The following is a 19631-nucleotide window of genomic DNA, read 5'->3' on the forward strand; positions in this document are numbered from 1 at the left end:
ATTTGACAGCGATTCATATACACACCCACACGATAGAGTCGAGATCGTACAATCCACACTGCATTTAGCAGTGATTTCTCATAGATGTGGAAAGGGATTATTGCTTTTATTTAATGTCAACAGACATTTGTGAATGTTCCTTCAGTCAAGGCTATTAATTCAAGATTAAAGTAAAAGTCAAACTGTTGCAGCAATTGAATTGGAAAAGTTTACTCTCTGACTGAAGAAACAATATTTAATAAGTGCCTGTCTTGGTATTATCATACTATACAGGCAAATCTTAACTTTAATGCAACCACGTGTGTGCTTGGGGATATCACAAAATTATCATCTTCAATCAAATATAAGGCACATTTACAAAGAAAACAATGACACATTTGACAGAAATTGATCTGGTCAGACACATTCGTGAAATAAAATCCCAACCCACCCACACACACACACTCCACCTACACCCTTCACCCACACACCCCACCCACACTCAATATTCTTATTCATAGCAGCACCACGATATTGTACGTATACAAATATGATCGACCGCCGCAAGTCACGAGCATTTGTGAAACAAACAACAACCAAAAAGAAAAACAGTTGGCAGTTGCTGGAACTGGTGGCTAGAAATAGCACAAGTCTGCGATTCGGCGATTGCCCTGAGCAAATGTAAGGCTGTGTCCACATCTCTCTTTTTTTTCTTTTTTTTGAAATATCGGATATCAATAGCAGCCATTCGCGTGTCTCTGTCGGGCTGTTCACAAGCGACGGAGATAGCTCTTTAAATGACAACACGTATATGTTGTGATGAAATATGAGTTTGGAAAATATATGAAAAATGAAGTTCGCGTAAAACTGCCTTAAGAATCAGCGATTTTATTTTCAAACTAGATTACATTGGTATAACTCAATCGAGATCTGGAACAATACCTTATCACTCCGACTTTGGTATGGTAAGTTACATTACATCATTGATTTATTCCGTAATCCGTAATTTCCCGTAGCGTGGAAATGATTGTCTGAAGTTCAGGTTTACTTAAAGTTACCCCCTCAAAATACGTCCTACGCAGGGTACAGAGCATTCGGTTTACCTTGCTGATCCAATTAAAATTTAATTGAATGCAATAGGTAGTGAATGCAGCATTTCTTTGGATTTCACCCACGTTTAATGACGCCTCTGACACCACTGTTAATCATGATTAAGTGCTATATTTCAAGCTACAGCGACAGCAGAAAGGAATCCTGAAGCATTACGCAATATCCCCAGAGACCAACATCCGTTCACTGCCCAAGACCTGGCTGGGATTGGTAGGAGACCTCAAGACTGTTATTATAGAAGGGTCAAAGACGCCATAAATAACGTTTTCCGAGAACGCCACTGAAATGATAGGCGTAGTTGGCACCTTTTGCCTCCCTCCTTGCTGATCTGTTTCTTTATACATTCGAGTTTTTCTCTCGGATTGTCAAAATCAAATGATGGGAATTTAGCCAACGATATTAATTTAAATTTCAGGTATATTGATATTCTGATAATGGTCAAATAGGCAATCGCCTTTCACTGATTTGCACCCAACTTAACTAGAAATACAGTAAACTACGGTTATAACGAACACGCTTATAACGAACTGACCGATAAAACGAACTTATTTTTTAGTCCCGGCAATTTTGATGTATATATGCTGTAGATATTCTTATAACGATCTACGGTTATAACGAACTAAAATTAGTAGTCCCTTTGAGTTTGTTACAACCTTAGTTGACTGTAAAAACAGCGAAAGCGCCTCAATTGTTTCATATTGAGATTTAGAGTGACAAAAAAACTATCCTCAAGACTATGACAAGAGGGGTGACTTCACCTTTCCCTTTATGTCGAGCAACTTTCCAACAGCCCCAGACTTTGGGGTTTACAATTATTGAGTGAGTGAGTTGGGTTTTAACGCCGCTTTCAACAGTATTCCAGTCTTATCACGGCGTGTCAACTTAATGTTGGAGGAAAGCCCGAAGTGATGCATGCAGGTCTCAGACGTTTACAACTGACCATTGGTTTCATTTAAATGGTAAACATCTACGACTTGCCTCATTAAGTTTGTTTATTGTTTAATGCCGCACTCAGCAATATTTAAGCTATATGACGGCGGTCTGTAAATAAGCGAGACTGGACCAGACAATCCAGTGATTGACATTGACCAACGAATTGGGATACGATGACATGCACCAACCAAATCAGCGAGCCTGACCACCCGATCCCGTGAGTCGCCTCTCACCACAAGCAGGCGTCATTTAAGATTTAGGATTATGGAAATGGTTCTTTTAGCTTTTATTTCGAGAGTACATGGCGTTTCTATGGATTGAGTCATGTCCCTCACTAAAACAGGTTACATTTGGCGTCTCCTTAGGCAAAAGCTATCGTGTTCGAAGTATGCCTCAGTTCACAAACAATGGACGGGTAGGTGAAGTGAATAAAAAAAGGAGGTTTGTTTTGCGAACGCCACGTGGAGCTGAGAATAACATTTGAATGGTGAATGAAATCTTGTGCATTATATACTGACTTGTTATTACTAAGCGCAGTTCAATGCTGGAGCATACTTACATGGAATGTGATAATGCCAGTAACGCTTTGGAACCAATATTGTTTACCCAGCTTGTGATGACATCTTGGACATTGCCTTTTGTTGTAACATTTACACATAACCCTTTAATCAAACCAGTAAGTAAACGACTAGTTGTGTTTTACTCTGCTTTTAAACAGTATTTCAGTAAATACTAAAGGACCTGGACATGTTTCAGTTTGGTAAAACCCACTAGCACGGGTATGGTGCTGATAAACCAAAGATCAAAGACAGGGCGAAACTGGGATTCCAAGGAAGCTACGTAGATTTGAACAGTGAATTGCAGCACATTTTCGACAGGGACACCCTTGCCTCCAGTCCATCCCGAAACGTACTTACATATTTATGTCTACCTTCTTCGTTTAACGCACACATGTGGGTTCACACCTCTTACTCACGTCTTTTACATGGACAACCTTGACTTCCTGTCAACCGAGAATCCACACTGAAAAAAAATACTCCTTGTCGAGTCCTTTTCTAATTATATTGGCTTGTCCTTTGGGCTCAACAAATGCAGCATTCTGCATCTTAAACGTGGCAGTCCAGTTTACCTGGGAGAGGAGTTATTGGGCATCTCGCGGAAGGTCAGGCCTATTCATGTACTTACTTACGGATGCAGGTTAGAGACAAACTCCAGAATGTCCATATCAACAACAAACTTCGGGCAGAATACAAATGTAGAATAAAGAAAAAGTGGAGTTCAGAGCTGCACGCTCGCAATTTAGTCAAATCCACAAAAACTTATGGTAAACCCGTCCTTTCGTATTTTTTTAGTGTTGTTGATTGGACGAAACAAGACATTCAGGGTATTGACACCCTCACACGAAGAATCATGGCAGATCATACCACCCTCGCTCTTCCCTAAATCGCTTATATTTACCAATCATAATGCGAGGGTCTGGTTTCATTAACGTTGACGCTCTTCATTAGAGAATTGTATTATTTTCTGATGATCATCGTGTGAAGCATGTCAGGGCTTGTGATGAAAAGGCATTCCACAGTTTATTTTAAACGAGCCAAGGATGTGGGACATCTGAATGTCAATGGTGATTTTGTTGATGGTTCTGTACTGCTGTTACAGAAATAAGTGTCAAACAGAGTGTGTGTGCAGTGTGTTGAGAGGATCAGTAACCATGCATAGTCCTTTGCATGGATGAAGTCGACTAGCCTAAAAAAAGTGACACAGGCTTTCTGTTTGCTGCTCAGGACCAGTCACATCTAACTCGAAACCGTCAATGTGTGATTTTGCATCAAAATGTAAATATGAAATGTAGATTATGCAATGAATTTAATGGGACTGTCCAACACATTGTGTTGGCACAAACACAGTATCTTAAGCGACATGATGGAGTGACTCGATCCTTTTATTACTGTTTTCGCAATGCCTGTGGTTTTGACACAGAGGTCCATCCATGGTACGACCCGGAATATGTAGAGGGCGTCATGGAAAATGTACAAATTCCTTTGGAATAGGCCCGTATTAAGCTTCAGACGTATCCAGGCCAACAAACCTTATCTAGTCCTAATTTATAAATCCAATGAAATCTTATATTTTATTGACAAATGTTATATCTATATTGGGATAACACTTTCTTAGTAACGTACAGATTCTCGTACTTTTTTGGGTTGAGTCCCGCCCTGGATTCGAACCGGGTTAGATCGCTTACTTTATGTGCTGGCAATTAGGTGCCTCAATCTGGCAAGTGTGGTTTCGGATCCCGGACGGGACTCAACCCAAAAAAGTACGAGAATCTATACTTTACTAAAAAGTGGTATCCCGGGTATAACATTTGTGAAATGATAAAGTTATACAATGTTTTCTCCTAACTTCCTTTTGCTATGAGATACGTTAATCAAGAAGTAGAGTCATTTCGTACTACGACCTTCTTCAACAACTTTGTAGTTGTTGAAGTACCTTGAAGTAAGATACGCTTAGACATTATTCTGGCATGGGTGTGTCAGGAAGAACCAATGAAATTGCTTCCTCGTGATATCACGTGACGCAGCCAATATCTTCATGATAGCTATTTGCAGAGAAGAAGCCGGCAAATTGTACCGGAAACCTAGGATCAAATTCATCGATTACTTAATGGCTAGTATGAAATATTTCCAGAAAACATTCAGCTAAAAAGGCGCTTACGTGCGACAGGCTGACGACACAGGGATATTCCCAATGGACTGAGCGTTAATGTGGCGACAAGGCTCTTATATCGAACAATTGTTGGGCTGTTACTTAAAGACGTCTAATTGCAATAATCAAATGAGTCTTTAAAGCATTAATTCTTAACTTTAGTGCACTATTGAAATCATAGTTAAATGCAATCTGTCTGTAACAAGTCCCTTCGCAGTAAGGTGTAGATTGCAAGTGCTCTGTGAATGCGCATGATGGTTGATTGTAAATGCAGTTACTTCGAGGAGCAATTAAAATGCGTACATGTAACAGTCTAGTCCTAACTTTTATGCACTTACCTTGCATCAGTTTGTCTGTCAACGGACACTTACTTGTATGTCTGAGTTCACGGGAAGAGGTAGTCTGCGCATGACAGGCGGTGTAAGATAGTTATTAAGATTGGCAATACTCTAGTGTATGCATATTCATATGTCATAAGTGAAGAAAAGTGGAAGCGACAAGTCTTTTGGTAGACTTAATGTATTTGATTGCTATAAAATGTAATTAATGTACAGAATTCTCGATGCGTTTAGTGACGAGAATTAATATCTTGACGGTTGTTTAGTGTTCTATTTCGGAACCAGAGACGGCTGCGATCAGGATCTTTGGGTTCTCTGACCTGATGAGGTCATGTTTCAGCATGTACACGTTTCTCGGAGTGTTTGTCACACGAGATTGGCCTGTGTAAGTCATTTTGGTTATATGTGTCTGTGAGTCATCACAGCATTGGATAAACAGTTTCTTAGTTGAATCGTCCTTTCCCTCAATTTACCCAACGATTGCAACTGACGACTCTTTGTAAGCCTGGCTGAGTGTTTTGAAGATAACGATTTTTCGTTTGCATTTCAACATCATCGATGGCTTGCAACAATGGGTTGGTACTTATAATCCGATATTGTCACTAAAACAGATTTATAAAGATATTATCAAATGGTGCTATCAATATTTTTCAAATGATTGTACAGATATGTTCTCATCGCATACTTGCATGTTGTGTTTCATTTGATGATTTTGCAGTAATGGCTGAAATATTTTTATGTACTGCAGCATTTGTCGTTATCTGCCTCGATGCAACTTGATATGGCATTGATCGTATTCATTCCCCAGTAACGAACAATCCTACATATCTATAAGAATAATATACAAGAACTGAAGAGAACCATGCTTTTGCACATATGATTTATTTTCGTTCTGGGCTCGGGAAGATAGCGCTCCTCACATCATGATTGTTCAGTAGCGTCCCGTCGTTGTGACCAGTTCCTCTCATCGTGTGTTCGAATCCGTACGACTATGTAATCAATATCATGTCCGTGCTTCCATGCGTCCACATTCTCTGCATTAATATTCAGTGATTTGCTGGACTATGAAATCCCTGACCGAGTTTTATGTACTGAGTTTATAAACGTAGTTAATGAGAAATTACTGAAATGTACAGTGATTCACGAAATCCCTAGTTTTACAATCTTACTGAACATATACATCAATGCCTGTGTGTAAACATTGTATGTCCCTCCGTAGATATATCAGTTTGTGTATATATCACTCTTGGTGTACATATCAATCTAGGTATGTGAATATCGGTATGTATATATCACTCTCGGTGTACCTATCAATCTGTTTTGTATATCATTCTCGGTGTGTATATGTCAATCTGAGTATATCATTCTCGTTATATTTACATCACTCTCGGTGTACATATCAATCTGTTTTTATAGAAGAAGAAGAAGAAGAAGAAGAAGAAGAAGAAGATGATTATTTCTCATGAATCACCTAGGTGACATAAAGAAGTTGACAAGAGAGACATATATACAAAGAAATGAGACAATAGTTAGTGGAGCACACGCAGTCCATATTTTACATACTGGGCTAGTCGTAAGAGCAGAGGTTTATAAAAACAAGTCATAAGTGAAACAAGTTTTTCAGTATTTGGATATTTACAATATTATAGTGGGAGATATTTATTTCTTAAATGATCCAATTCATGGCATTCTAGTATGAAATGGAATTCATCACCAATTTTATTTTTACAAAGAGTACAAAGCCTATCTTCCCTATTGAGGTTATACCATCGGCCAGTTTCAATTGGGAGTCGGTGGTTGGTGGTTCTGATTTTAGTAAGCCAGATGCGTAAATTATGAGGTAAATAAAATAAGTAGTCTTCTACTGAGAGGATATCTTTATACAGATTATAATAGCGTCCTTTGAGGAATTTACTCTACTACTCCTCCAGCTTTTTAAAACTTGATCTATAAGGACAGTTTTAACGTTAGCCTTTATCCATTGTACACTGGGAAATTCCTGAGACAGCCAAATGTGATTGAGACCTGTGCTTTGTAAAATACGTTGGATTTCATTAACAAGTGGGAACTTAAACTCTGGGTGGGCAATTTGGAGTTTGAACATAAGTTTGTACATTATACCTGATAATTTGGTTTCTGACAGAACTAATTTGCACCAATATGATACCATTCTTTACTTAACATGGATGTTTAACGGGTATCTCCCTAATTCCCCGTACACCATGAAATCAGGGGTAGTTTAACCTTCAAAATATATTTACAATATCTTATTTCAAAGACAATTTTAAAAGATCGTTTAGCAAAAGCTACAATTTTTGTTTTAGTAGTGTTTACCTTGAGTTTTCGGTGATTACAGTAATTTTCAAATACCTTTAAACATAGTTTCAGGTCGGAAGGCGTCTCAGACATTAGGACTGTATCATCCGCGTATAGAATGACCAATAGCTTGATAAAACTTCCAATTTCTTTTAGAACATAATCATTTACTTTTTCAAGACCAATAACGTCGTTGTCCGAAAAAAAACCTCAAGGTCATTTAGATAAAGGGCAAAGAGTAATGGCGATGAGTTTTCGCCCTGCCTGACTCCTATGTTACAAGGAAAGAATTCAGTGACACTACCATTATGAGAAACACATGATTTTATGTGTTTGTACATGTTATTGATAACATTAAAGCATTTACCAGTGATATTACTTTGAATCATTCTCGATGTGTATATGTCGTTCTAGGTGTGTACATATCAATCTGTGTATATCATTCGCGGTGTGTATATATCACTCGGTGTACATATCAATCTGTATATGTCATTTTCGGTGTGTACATATCAAGCTGTGTATATCATTCTCGGTGTGTATATATCATTCTCGGTGTACATATCAATCTGTATATATCATTCTCGGTGTGTACATATCAATCTGTGTATATCATTCGCGGTGTGTATATATATCACTCTCGGTGTACATATCAATCTGTATATGTCATTTTCGGTGTGTATATATCAATCTTAGTATATCATTCTCGGTATGTATATATCACTCTCGGTGTACATATCAATCTGTTTTATATCATTCTCGGTGTGTATATATCAATCTGTATATATCATTCTCGGTGTGTACATATCAATCTTAGTATATCATTCTCGGTATGTATATATCACTCTCGGTGTACATATCAATCTGTTTTTATATCATTCTCGGTGTGTATATATCACCAACCCTGACTAGATGGCTATACATCATATCTTGCAACCAGTCTTATCATATATCAATCACTGGTCGTTATAGGGACAGTTGATGTCTAAACGTTACCAGAAGACAAGACGTCTCTCTTCTCTATCTATTGGTCGGGTTGTGTATGCCTGGATGGAGAGCTGTCAACTGATGCCCTACATATAACGCTGGTCTGCAGTGTTAGTTTACAGATGCAGATGAGAATCAATATAAGCAGCATCTATCCACCTGGGACTTTCAAGTTATATGATAGGTTTGATTAATGAGAGACTGGGAACAAGAAATAGTGAATCTCACTTGACCCAATTGTGCTATATATAGCTTCCAGTTGAGTGCATTCTGAATGATGTGTTCAGTTTAGCAATATAGTGATGTATGTAAATCATATTGTTCATGCACCGAATGACACATTAATTCATGGTTGCGGTATCACACGTTAATTATACTTCCAGTTAATCTGACACAATTCAATCGCAAGTGACATCGCAGTTGTAAGATTAGCACAAACACTGAAGCAGGTTGTGACTAACACACGAACATAGAAACAAGAGCTTTGAGAAAACAAATTTTGAAGTCAGGTTCTACAAGTGACACACGAACAATGAAGCAAGTTCTACGAGTAACACACTAACATCGAAACAAGTTCTGTGAGTAACACACGAACATCGAAGTAAGTTCTACGAGTAACACACTTACATTGAAGCAAGTTCTATGAGTAACACAAACATTGAAGCAAGTTCTATGAGTAAATCACGAACATCGAAGCAAGTTCTACGAGTAACACACTAACATCGAAGCAAGTTCTACGAGTAACACACTAACATTGAAGCAAGTTCTATGAGTAACACACGTACATGTATGTAGCAACAAGTTCTTTACATCTGACGTAGTGCAGCAGAATAGCGCACGTCAAGTGTTACAACATAAATCTACTTCTGACAAAATATTCCACTTATATGTAGTCTGACCATGTGGTACTCCCAAACTCTACAGCACCTTCAGAATACGTAAATTTGATTCCATCGGTTTTACGTTTTGAACCGCTGGCAGGAATCCAAGTTGGGTTACGTTTGTCTTTCATTGTGGCACACGTGGAATCCTGTGTGATAATGTTGTCAACGCTGTTTTCAGGTAAAGATGCCCCACTGCCCGGCCGAACAGCGTTCTTCGTGGGTCTGAAGAACAACCGTGGTCCGGTGAAGCAGAACAGCGACCTGCTCTTCGACAAAATCATAACCAACGTCGGAGGGGACTTCGACACCAAATCCGGCCGCTACACCGCCCCCTACAACGGCACCTACATGTTCAACATCGTCGTCGCCGCGCAGGGGAGACAGAGGGTGAGTAACGACACTCTCGGACAGATGGGGACAGACAGACCGATAGACACACACAGAGAGGGACAGTGTTGTCGCTGCGTAGATATGCCAGCAGACACAGTGAGTAGAAGTCAATAGTATTACCACACAGCATAACGAATTTACATTTGTTACAAAATACTCTGATTCTGTCAACCCTACAACACTGTTACCTGCATTTGATGTCACGAATGCGCGGAGCCCTGTTCTTCCCTATAAAGGCAGGGCTAGCAAGTTTAGCCCCCCATTGCTTCCAGAATCATTCTTGTTATGGGCAGTCTAGATTTGTCCCGTTTATTATCCTACGTGAATGACCATATTCCACTAAGCGCTTACCATCTGCGTCACCTTCATGTTATCTCGTGTTGTCATGAGATGGGGCGGTGGGGTAACCCAGTGGTTAAAGCGGTCGCTCCTCACGCTGAAGACAAGGGTTCGATTTCCCACATGGGTACAATGTGTGAAGCCTATTTCGGGTGTGCCCCGTCGTGATATTGCTGGAATTTTGTTAAAAGCGGCGTACAACCATACTGTTTCACTCATTGTCATTAGCTTTTTGGCACCTACTGGTCGAGGCCATTCCAGGGTCAGATTGGTCACCACTGCTCCATTTATGACTCTGTGTACTCCAGACGGGTCCCAATTTGTTTCAAAGATTGACGTCGACGTTGCACAGGGTTTCAGTTATACAACGCATTTTACCCGTGGGGATTCCGTGTTACAAAGGATCCCAGCAACCTATTCAGGGCCCCGTTCCACAAAGCGATCCTAGCACTAAGGTGATAGTAAGTCCCATACTTTAACATAGGCTTACGATCATCGTAGCGCTAAGATCGCTTTGAGGAACGGGGCCTTGGCCTGATATAGGCGACTTAGTTTATCTGTTGGTCAGGTTCTGTGATTTCTTTGATTGCATGTCATATCATCTCAATAGCGTGGATATCCATCACTGGATTAGTTTATAGACTGCCGTCCTATTGCAGGGTTATTGCTGAGTGCAGCGGTAAACAAAACACATTAATCCCAATATGGGGGCAAACCTAAGGTGACGAGGTAAAAGCTGTTTACCGTTTATATCAAACGAATGGGCAGTGGTAAAGTCATAAACGGGGCGAATCTGCGACTCCAACATCTAACCAGGATTTTTTTTAAAAAAAACATGACAAAACTCTTCCATAGTCATAAAAAATCTCCACTGAAGGCAGGGTCCAATGTACGATTCCGACTATATTATAAGCATGCGTTTATGAATCACAATCAAATAGTGACGATACAAGGTTTTCGTAAAAAGGAGGGAGTATCCTGTCGCACTGGTTGACCTCATGAAAAAACACATGCAAAAGCAAATCAATTATTTACCTGAAGAAATCCAATGGAACATATGAACAAGTCTAAACAGGGGACTACACCGGATGTAATTGTGGTCACGGATGCGTCAACGCCCTCCAGTTGTTACCATAAAACCTTTTGAAAGCTTTACTGAGGCCTTCAATGCTGTAACTCTGATAAAACAATGTTTTAGCAGGAGTCGTATGATGCTCTTTGAAATCTTCGTAGAAAGAGCATGCTCTATTGTACCTACAAAATTGTGAAATGTGGACACCAAGGGCGGGAGCTGCTAGAATATTGCTCGACATAAAGTTGACTATTGGAAAGCTGAAGTCATCCCTCTTGTCATACAGTTTTGTGGATAGACTTTTTTGGAATCTTTATGCATAGACCTGAATCTGAAATAGATGGGGCGGTTTAACAGGACTCATTTTATTTCTGGTTGATGTGGGTAGATCATTGGAAGGGAATTGGCTATTTGACCATTATTGATCATCGATATACCTAATTATATATAAAACTTCTTGGCCAAATTCCCGTATTTTGATTTTGCCACTCCGAGCAGACATTCCGAGCAGACATTCCGATCCAAATGCATAAAGAAGCATGTAAGCAAGGAAGGGAACACATATGGTCCCCAAACGGATGCCCACTTCTTATCTAAATGTCATACCTCCAAACACGAATGTTATCTACGAGGAAGTCCAGGATTTTACAATTTTTTATCTCAGTAAACCACATTTGCTCTCATTTGGAAAACAAATCGAATCAAACCTTTAAATCGAATCGAGCCCAAATATGCCCCATGGATCAAGAAATTATTTTTTTCGTTTTCTTAGAGGTGTACAAAGTTAAACAAGCTAACGTCTGCACAGCACTAAATTGGTTCTTTATGGGATTGCAACCATTCAAGCAAATCCTTTTGGGTTTTGAGAATCCAACGGATGCACAATGCACAATGGACATGTGAACAAAGGTGTAATAAAATGTGGTTGTAGTCTTCTTGGTAATATATCTTCATCCAACGCATCTCATTTCATGTCTCAACAGGCTGCGGTAAACCTGATGAAGAAGGGTGAAATGGTGGCGACAGTTTGGGCCGAGAGCATTCCTTACTGGGCGTCCGCCTCCAACTCGGCCATCTTGAACTTGTCCCGCGGGGACCAGGTATGGCTGGTGCTGTTATCCCGAGCCTCCTACATCCATGGCTACATGTACTCCACGTTCTCCGGGCACCTGCTCTTCAAGGACCAGGACTGAGAATGAGGAGAGACAAGAGGACGGCTGGTGTACCACGATCCAAGATAGCTGTATCTGAAAACGGAAAAGGCTTTAGTTATTTGGGAACTCTGAAGCCGGCTTGCACCAAAAGGTGGTGTTACTAGCTGCAAGACGGCATTTCACACACATAGTTCAAAACTTTCGTTTTTGTTAATGATTTTTATTAGTAACCAAAATTGATAGGACACTGAGAGTGTTAAGAGAGTGTATTTAACTTGCTGGTGACAACAACGACGGGAGAGGTTATGCTTTTGAGTCTAATTTGAATCGTGCAGTGGGAATATTTGTGAGGAGATATCTCCATGTGTTGTCAAGGTCACGATATAAAAATAAGATCTCTATTCCCGGCTACGACACCCCCATGGACAACACGGTTGAGTTAAAGCCTCACCTGAACGAAACATTTGCAGAGGGAGTTAACTGTGTCATACGTCTTTAGTATTGTACTTGTGTTCTGAAGGACTACGTTTATGCAACAGGGTGATCACACGGTTTTCATACATAGCGTATTGTGAATAGCAGGGTAGCTTTTCCTATGTTAGTTCGATATAGTCCCGTAGACATAGATCATGATGTTATTTCCTTGTTGTAATATTGATGTACATATTGTCCCATGAATTGTGTGTAATCTTACACCACTTCGAGACGAGTGTCATGGCGTATTCTAAGACCATCCGCATTTGTGAAACCATCTCAAAATGTCATGTGTTAGTATCCACATTCTGTGTGCCATCAACGATTACCACGTTCGATACCGTCATGTTGCTGTTGACGTCAATGTGCATTAATCGGGGTTTTATTTTCATACGAATTATAAGCTATGATGGATCTTATCATTTTTTGCTTTTTTTCAGGTAAGAAGTCTGTTAATGACATGCCATTTTATTCTGCTCTCGGTGACCGTCGCCATAGTGATTATGTACACTTCGCGGTGGTAATGTGTTCTGTTGGAGAAGTAGTATATAGCGCTCATGGGGCTTGAATCTGCACAAGGCGCCTTTGCGTTGTTCATTAAGATAGGTATATTCATACTACACTGTACATTATAAAAATACTAGATACTATTTAAAATACAACTATATTGTTTACTTCTAAAGACCATATACAGCAATAATATATACGATGTATACACAGTTACTATTCTACTGCATACTACGTTGGACTCTTGAGACTGCTCTTCTACGTTATAATATATACACTGAACAAACACACTCTCTTTTATACTAATTTATATATTGTATTAAATTATTTTTTCATAATTCTATTCACATTGAATAAAACAACGCTCTTCATAATAATTGAGATATTGTATGCAACTGTTTTTCCCCATAATACCTAACATATTGAATAAAACAAAGTTCCATATATAAAACTTATGAATAAAAAACTAGTTTTTCATGATTTTACACATTATTCTTACATATCTCTTTTATAGATAGAGACATCGTATAAAACTACTACATTGTATTATACTGACCACACTTCATCTACTGTCTCTTTACTGTAAACGTGTATGAAACTATTAGTTTCCATAAGGTCATACACATTAAATAAAACAGATGGATTTTCTTCATTATACATTTTGAATGAAACTACCCTTCTTCATTATTCTGAACACGTTGAATAATACCATTTCTTACAATACTGCACGTACTATGTACAATAAAGATTATATATGGACAACTAATATCCTTTATAACGTATAGACATTGAAGATATACTCTCCTTTATTGTTCCACACACATTGAATAAAACTGGAACACGTGGACCTATTTGTCTTCACAATACTCAGAATCCCTTTTCTTCATAGTAGCATACAAACTGTACCTCCATTTTCCTGTATTCAAATTTAGACCTGGCATGGAACTATTTGTCTTCACAATACTCAGAATCCCTTTTCTTCATAGTAGCATACAAACTGTACCTCTACATTCCTGTGTTCAAATTTAGACCTGGCATGGAACTATTTGTCTTCACAATACTCAGAATCCCTTTTCTTCATAGTAGCATACAAACTGTACCTCTACATTCCTGTGTTCAAATTTAGACCTGGCATGGAACTATTTGTCTTCACAGTACACAGAAACCCTTTTCTTCATAGTAGCATACAAACCGTACCTCTACATTCCTGTATTCAAATTTAGACCTGGCATGGAACTATTTGTCTTCACAATACTTAAAATCCCTCGGCTTCATAGTTACGCTCCTTTATAATAACGTAGACATTATGTAATTGTTTTATTAGTTTTCATAATGCTATACAAATGTGTAAAACCTCTCTTCTTGATAATACGATACGTACTGGCTTAAACTACTCTCCTTGATTATTTCTTGGCTTTAAATGAACCACTCCCCTACATAATGATATACACAATGTATACAGTTGAACTTTCCCGTGTACTATATAGACCTAACAGTACCACAGGTCTGTCTGCCATTGTTCAGACCGCCTCCGTGAGGTAGTGGATAGAGCGTCTGACCCGAGAGCGGGAGCTCGGTGGTTCGATCACTGGCGGTGTCATAACAACAGGTGGTACTTATTGTTACCGTGCCTGGCGCTCGGCATTAAGGGGCTAAAACAGGGGATTGGTCGGCTCGGAGTAAACAGTGTCAGAGTGGTATCCGTGTTAAAGATGTGCCATTGTAGCTCAGTGGGCAAGCACTATAAAAAGCACATTACAAACACACACACCACATACACACACGCGCGCGCATGTTATATTCGTGCAATAATCTTGAATGCGACGTTTAAGCACTTTTAACCCGACCACCTCCCTCAATGGTTCAAGTCCCCGCGGCATCAGTAGATGTGTATCCTGTGTTCCGTTGCCTTACTGTACCCCGCCGTTTAAGACTCGCCCCGCTGCTACAGTGTGCTCTCAGACCGTGACGTCATTCAGGTAGACTGCTCAATGTGACACGTGACGTGTAGATAGTCACGTGGGCGGTATTTGTTTCTGACAGCTGATAATGTTACTGTTTCAAACACTATAGAATTTCCACGGTTGTGAATTCCAATGTGATGATAAATGTTTGTACAAATAGTATTGTTCTCTACGCTTGTTGAAATAAAATATAGTCAACGGATGACGTCTTGTGTTCCTTTATTAAGATAGGGAAATAATATTGCCAGCAAGTTTTCTAAATGTATTCTATGACCGAGTCTGAGTGAGTGAGTGAGTTGGGTTTTATAACGCTTTAAACAGTATTCCAGTTTTATCACGGCGTGTCAGCTTAATGTGGGAGGAAAGCCCGAAGTGAAACAGGTCTCAGACGTTTACCACTTCGGTGAATGAAACCCACGATTGTGTTAACAAACCAAGACACATAATCGGGGCGAAATGGGATTCGAGCTCACGGACATAGGTTTCTGGCGTGCCCAAGGGTCGCAACTCTGAGAAACAAAAAGTGGAATACACTTTGGATGCTACTTCAGCTGGACTGGCTTTAATTCCAAGACTTTCCAGCCTAGACGGATCTGACGTCGTAATTTTCCCCACAGTATACTTTCCTCTTAATGAGTGTGTGCCGCTTTTATCAATATTCCAGCAATATCACGAAAAGAAAGGGCTTCACACATTGTACCCACGTGGGAAACGAACCCGTGCCTTTAGCATGACGAGCAAACATTTTAACCACTAGACTACTCCGCCGAACTTGTATATTTAGAGGCATGCTGTATATTGTCACATACTGCCCCGCACAATCTAAATCAATTCAATCTAAAACAACCCGACGTTATCCGACAGTCTTAGTCAACCTAACTTTATCCAACACAGTCCAAGTCAACCTAACGTTATCCAACACAGTCCAAGTCAACCTAACGTTATCCAACCCCATCCACGACAACATAACGTTATCCATCGCAATCCGCGACAACATAACGTTATCCAACGCAATCCGCGACAACATAACGTTATCCAACGCAATGCGCGACAACCTAACAACGTTATTCATTTGCAATCCAACGTTTCTCAAAGAAATCCGGCGTTATCAAAATAAAAGCGACAAAACCCTATTCCTAGCCACAAGAAATCTCGATTGTACGATCCATACTTTATCCAACGCACGGGTGGCCCAGTCGTCCGTCTTAGGCGCCGTGATTCGCTGTACAGAGTTCATTTGACATCAGTGCGTTTTAAGTTTTCCTCAGGTGACTAAAAATAGCCACAGGTCTCTGATACACAGCTGTGTGGACAAATGTATTCACAAGTGATGAGGTAACGGAGACATGTTCTTTCCCAAGCCGACAGGTCGACTTTTAAAAAAAATACTGACAATTCCAAGTAATTTCTAGTCAATTTTCGTTGCGATATTATTTCGTTGCTGTTCACGTGTTTTAAAGCATGCCGGAATGAATGGCGTTTGCATAGCTATTGTCCTGCGCCATGACTATCGACACACACACACACACACACACACACACACACACACACACACACACACACACACATATGTTACAGGAAACAAGCATAATCAGTGATTAAGTCTAATAACTGGAAATTTCAGTGATTATGTCTAATAACTAATTCACTCGGTGGTTGTGTCTAATTACTGAAATCTTCAGTAATTAGACATAATCACTGAAATGAACCTAGGGATTTTATACTTGTTTACTGAAAGCATATCCCTGCCTTTTTATATTAACTTGTGAGAAGGCTTCATAATCCTGTCCTAAGCCAATCTCCTGTAAACAAACAGAATCATGTGTTGTAACAACATTTGAGAAGGCTTCGCTAGTTGTCCATAGAAACCAAAACACAACATGCTTCTCTTAACAAGCAGAAGCATGTACTATAATAACTTGTGAGAAGGCTTCATAATCCTGTCCTTAGCCAATCAGGCAAACACATATAAATGGTTCACCTTGACCAGATACCTCATCACCTCAATAATCCAAAATATCAGCCCCAAAAATCAAGCTCTAGCTCGTAAACACCCTTACTTACCCCAATATCCCAAAGAATAACAAACTACCTAAATGAACACCAAATTAAAACTCATAAACAAAACTGCAAACAATCAAATATCTTCACCCCTAAACTTAAAATACCCAAAATAGACACAACACTAGCTAGCCAAATAAATAAACAAACCGACCCAAACATAGCTAAAACCACCACACTAGCATACATACACGAAAACTGGCCAAATTGGTGTCACATTTACTCGGATGGATCATCAGATCCGACCTCCAAACACACAGGTTTCGGAGTCCATACCACACAACCAACTAAAACCACACAATCCTTCCGACTCCCAAACAACCAATCAATATTCACGGCAGAACTAATGGGCATGGCCTCAGCCCTCCATAATCAAGAATCCAAAAACCACAGAAAAAATCCTAATACTTACCGACTCCCTAAGTGGACTACAAGCCCTCCAAAACAAAAATACCAAAAACCGACCTAAATTAATAAATCAAATACTTAAAAGCTCCAACGACCTAACTAAGGCAGGCAAAACAAATAACCTTCTTGTGGATACTCGCCCACGTAGGAATATACGGTAATGAAAACGCCGATAAGGCAGCTAAACTATCCCTCAAAATCCCAGAAATGAGCTTAAACTTACCCATCTCAAAATCAGAAATTAAAAGCGTAAACAAGCAAAAAATCACCAAAAAATGGCATAACCTATATCTAAACTCAAATAGCCAAATCAAAAAAGTACTCAGCAAACCACTAACCAAACCAAAAATTCTCCATCCATAAAAAAAAATCGACAGAGTAATCACTAAACTCCAAACAGGACACACCAACCTAAATAACCACCTAAATTTAAAAAAAACCATACTACATGTACAGGTAACTGCCCACACTGAAAACAACTAGAAACCCCAGATCACGCACTGATCCACTGCACACACTACCTAACACAACGAACCGCATTACAAACCACCCTCAATCTAAACAAGGCTCTCACTCTAGAAGCAATACTAAACCCACAAAATAAACTAGAACACTTCAAGGCCTTAGGCGTATTCTTAATCAAAACGGAACTAATATAACGCATCTAAAAACACTATAATCTACCAAATCAAAATTACATAAACAAACAAACATCCACCATACCCAGCTCCCTTAGTTCTCCTCCCCAATCCCATCGGCATCTATTCCAAATCTCAAAATTCCCAAATTATATATAAGCAACCCCTAAAGTCCCCCCTTTGGGTTGCACACACCACTTTCGCCCCTTTCGGAAACACATTAAATGGCCTGGCCGGGCCCGTGTGCGAAAAACGCATCAGTCGGAAAGCGCACGTTAAATCTCCAAAGTAAGTAAGTAAGATACCTCATCTTTATTCCCCAAATATTATATTATTATATAAAACCGTCTGGCCCCGACTGCGTAATAGCCAATCGAACACTCTCTTTGCGTCAAGCGCTTCAACTTGAGTCTGTGGTGGTCAAGGCTTTGTAAGGTGTAATTGTGTTGGAACCAAACGGTGTCAGACCAATCGCTGCAAATGTTTTAAGGCCAAGATGCAATGTAATTCTAGATGTCATTCAAGTCTTTCATGTGCAAACAAACATTCCTGAGTGTCCATCTGAATTCTATTTGTCATACCATTCATGTCATACCATTCACGTCATACCATTTGATGAAATAAAAGATTGAACTGTTTAAGCTTATTTCTGTGACTTTTGTGTAAGGTATCTGGTTACAGGAGGTTGTATTTACTTTGATAGCTAATCTAATTTCAAATCTAGCACACATTATAAAAACAAGGCAGGGATATGCTTTCAGTAAACAAGTATAAAATCCCTTGGTTCATTTCAGTGATTATGTCTAGTTACTGAAGATTTCAGTAATTAGACATAACCACCGAGTGAATCAGTATATATGTTACTTAAAGCCTAGATCAAACTAGATCAAACTAAACCAAGTCTTGTGTTTCCTTGAACAGCAGAAGAGGAAAGGTTCTTTTGAAGAACAAAATTACAATTATTTTTGAAGAAATGTCTTCATAGACTTAGTGTCAAGTCTAACACAGCGACAAAGAACTCTATCGTGTCCTGTCGGTACATTACGTCATGCCTGTAGAACGTTTCACCATTACAGTTATATTTTCGTAGGGGTTAGAACGTTTTTTGGCAGAAATGATCCAAATCGCCCAAGTGCCGACCTAAAATAAAGATGGGGCAGTTACTCGTTGATTCTGTGTCATGGTTTGTTGGCTGCAGTATTCCAGTTATTTCACGGCGGCATGCATATAGCCGAATGTGGCTGAGGAAAACCAACGGCCGATAGTATGATCAGTGCCGTCAGGGTAAAGTATCTTTCTGATTTGGTGGATTGTCTGGCCAGACCCGTTATATAGCTGACGCGGCGTTAACAATGAAACAAACAAACAACA

General features: G+C 39.5%; 1 protein-coding gene across 4 annotated transcripts in view; it reads left to right on the top strand.

Moving 5' to 3' along the window:
- Positions 1-15349, top strand: part of LOC139465784 (C1q-related factor-like) — a 68700-nt gene extending 53351 nt beyond the window's left edge. For all 4 annotated transcript variants that reach the window (XM_071247695.1, XM_071247693.1, XM_071247696.1 and 1 more), the window contains exons 3-4: positions 9432-9640; positions 12038-15349. In XM_071247695.1, coding sequence (XP_071103796.1) covers positions 9432-9640; positions 12038-12247 — 419 coding nt within the window. In that variant the 3' untranslated portion in view covers positions 12248-15349. The remainder of the gene's footprint in view (positions 1-9431; positions 9641-12037) is intronic.
- Positions 15350-19631: the final 4282 nt, after the last annotated feature.

This window comes from Haliotis cracherodii, unplaced genomic scaffold (assembly GCF_022045235.1).
Source record: "Haliotis cracherodii isolate W230 unplaced genomic scaffold, xgHalCrac1.p SCAF_18, whole genome shotgun sequence".
Classification (NCBI taxonomy): domain Eukaryota; kingdom Metazoa; phylum Mollusca; class Gastropoda; order Lepetellida; family Haliotidae; genus Haliotis; species Haliotis cracherodii.